Here is a 2,944-nt window from a genome sequence, read left to right on the forward strand (position 1 = left end):
TCACGACGGTAATCCCAGCACTTTGGGAGGCCGAGGCAGGTGGATTACTTGAGGTCAGGAGTTTGAGACCCTCCTGGCCAACATGGCTAAGCCTCGTCTCTACAAAAAATAAAAAAATTAGCTGGGCATGGTGGCAGTCGCCTGTAGTCCCAGCTACTTGGGAGGCTGAGGCAGGAGAATCTCTTGAACCCGGGAGGTGGAGGTTGCAGTGAGCCGAGATCCAGTCACTGCATTCCACCCTGGGTGACAGAGCGAGACTCCATGAATAGTCTCTTCAAAAAATGGTGCTGGAACACTTGGATATTCACATGCAAAAGAATGAAGCTGGGCCTTACCTCACGCCATATACAAAAATTAACTCAAAATGAACCAAAGACCTAAATATAAGAGCTAAAATTGTAAGCCTCTTAGAAATAAACATAGAGGGCGGGTCGCGCGCTCGGTGGCGCGTTGTGCGCGTGTGCGGAATGCCTTGCTGCCCCCAGCTGGAGGGGAACCAGTCTGCTCCAGGTGGCAAGCTGCGTGAGCAAGCAAGCCAAGATGGACCGCGACTCTTACCAGCACTATTTCTACGACTATGATGGCGGGGAGGATTTCTACCGCTCCACGACGCCCAGCGAGGACATCTGGAAGAAATTCGAGTTGGTGCCGCCGCCCTGGGACTTGGGTTCCGCCGCCGGGAACCCAGCCCTCGGCTTTGGTCCCCTGGAACCGTGGCCGGTAGGGTGCGCTGAGGACGAGACGGAATCCCAGGGCTGCTGGAAAGCTTGGGACCCGAACTACGCCTCCTTCATCCGCCGTGACTGCATGTGGAGCGGCTTCTCCACCCAGGAGCCACTGGAGAGAGCGGCGAGTGACCTGCTTGCAGTTGGCGCGCCCTCGGGGTACTTGCCCAAGGAGTTCGCCACCCCCGACTACACTTCTGAGCTCGAAGCCAGCAACCTAGCGCCTATCTTTCCCTGTTTGCTGGGCGAGCCCAAGATCCAGGCCTGCTCCAGGTCTGAGAGCCCAAGCGACTCCGACGGTGAAGAAACCGACGTGACAGTAAAGAAGAAGCAGTCTTTGAGTATGCGGAAGCTGGTCACCATCGCGGTGCGTGCAGACCTTCTGGATCCCCGCATGAATCTCTTCCACATCTCCATCCACCAGCAACAGCACAACTATGCTGCCCCTTTTCCTCCAGAAAGCTGCTTCCAAGAAGGGGCTCCAAAGAGGATTCCCCCAAAAGAAGCTCTAGAGAGAGAAGCTCCAGGGGGAAAGGATGGTAAGGAAGATAAAGAGATTGTGAGCCTCCCATCTGTAGAAAGTGAGGCTGCCCAGTCCTGCCAGCCCAAACCCATCCGTTATGATACTGAGAATGGGACCAAGAGGAAGTACCATAGCTCCCTGGAGCGCAAGAGGCGGAAAACTCAACGTTCGCGGTTCTTGGCCCTGAGGGACGAGGTACCCGCGCTGGCCAGCTGCTCTAGAATTTCCAAAGTAGTGATCCTAGTCAAGGCCACGGAATACTTACAAGAACTAGTGGAGGCCGAGGAGAGGATGGCTACGGAGAAAAGGCAGCTCGAATGCCAGCGTCGGCAATTGCAGAAAAGAATTGAGTACCTCAGTAGCTACTGACCAAAAAGCCTCACCGTTCTGTCTTTAAAAGACACAAGTTTTCTTTTTGATCTCCATCTCCCCTTCAGTAACTTGTACATTTTTGTTACAGCAGGACACTCTGAACAGTAGATTGAAGAATGCATTGCAGCCAGTGCACAAACAAAATAAAGGCTTGCATTCTTGGAAACCTTGAAATCCAGCTCTCTCTCTTCCCTGACTCATGGGAGTGCCTTGTGTTTTCTGGCACCTTTAGCTTCTCAGCAGGCAGCTGACTGAGGAGCCTTGGGGTCTTCCTGGCTCACTATCTCAAAAGAAAAGGCTGACAGATGCTATGCAACAGGTGGTGGATGTTGTTGGGGGCTCCAGCCTAGAAGAAATCTCGCACTCTACGTGAACTTTAGGCTAGGAAAGGATGTCTCTGGGGTAATGCAAGGACAGTTGGGTGTGGACGCTCTCCCTGCGGCTCCATTTTTTCCCAGGAGATACACAAGCTGTCTTGGGTGAAAACAAGCTCAGAGACTTGATGAACGTGGACCATTACCTCACTGTCAGACACTACAGTAGCTGAGGAATTGGAAACCTTACATATATGTATATATGTATATATGTATATATGTATATATTATGATGTTGGCTGACCGCCTTCCTCCCACTCTCAATGCTGTGACTGAGAACATTTAAGAGAGCTTTGCCTGTGAGTAATTTGTCTTAAAGCCCTCTGGGCTCTCTTCTCTGAGGGAGGGAACTTTGTGTCCTCACAAGGGACCTTGTCTCATTCTGCCTCTGTTATGCAATGGGTTATACAGCACCCTTTCCCGCAGGTTAGAAATATTTCCCTAAGTCACAGAGAAATGGGTCTTAGCCTGGGGCCTGGGGAAAGTTCGGAATCCTGGTTCATAAACTTGATCCCTGCCCAGGTGTTTTCTGAGGGGACCTTGAGGCCCAGTCTTTTCTCAAGGCAGGTGTGAGGCACCTTAGAAGGGAGAACTGTAACACTTCCTCTTTCGCACCTGCCTCTCATCTCAATCCTTGACTGATGAATTTGAAGTTCTACTAGAACCATGAAAACTTGTTCCTTTCATGCATCTCCAAGGAGCTTGCTGGCTCTGCAGCCACCCCTGGGCCCTCGCATCAGCCTGCAATGAGTCAGATGTCTTTCGCAGAATCTGGGCCTTTCTGAAGTTTTCTGGAGAGTTGTTGGGACTCATCTAGTGCTCCACAACGTGGACTTGCCTCCTTGTGTGTTTAAAATGATCACGAGGTCAGGAGATCGAGACCATCCTGGCTAACACAGTGAAACCCCGTCTCTACTAAAAAATACAAAAAACTAGCCAGGCGTGGTGGC

At 51.5% G+C, this 2,944-nt stretch overlaps 1 protein-coding gene across 1 annotated transcript; it reads left to right on the forward strand.

Moving 5' to 3' along the window:
• Nucleotides 1-540: 540 nt before the first annotated feature.
• LOC105523751 (putative myc-like protein MYCLP1) lies at nt 541-1,617 on the forward strand. The gene has a single exon (XM_011958718.1). It carries the CDS (start codon nt 541-543, stop codon nt 1,615-1,617), a length of 1,077 nt encoding a protein of 358 aa, XP_011814108.1.
• Nucleotides 1,618-2,944: the final 1,327 nt, after the last annotated feature.

This window comes from Colobus angolensis, unplaced genomic scaffold (genome assembly GCF_000951035.1).
Source record: "Colobus angolensis palliatus isolate OR3802 unplaced genomic scaffold, Cang.pa_1.0 Scaffold472, whole genome shotgun sequence".
Taxonomy (NCBI): Eukaryota; Metazoa; Chordata; class Mammalia; order Primates; family Cercopithecidae; genus Colobus; species Colobus angolensis.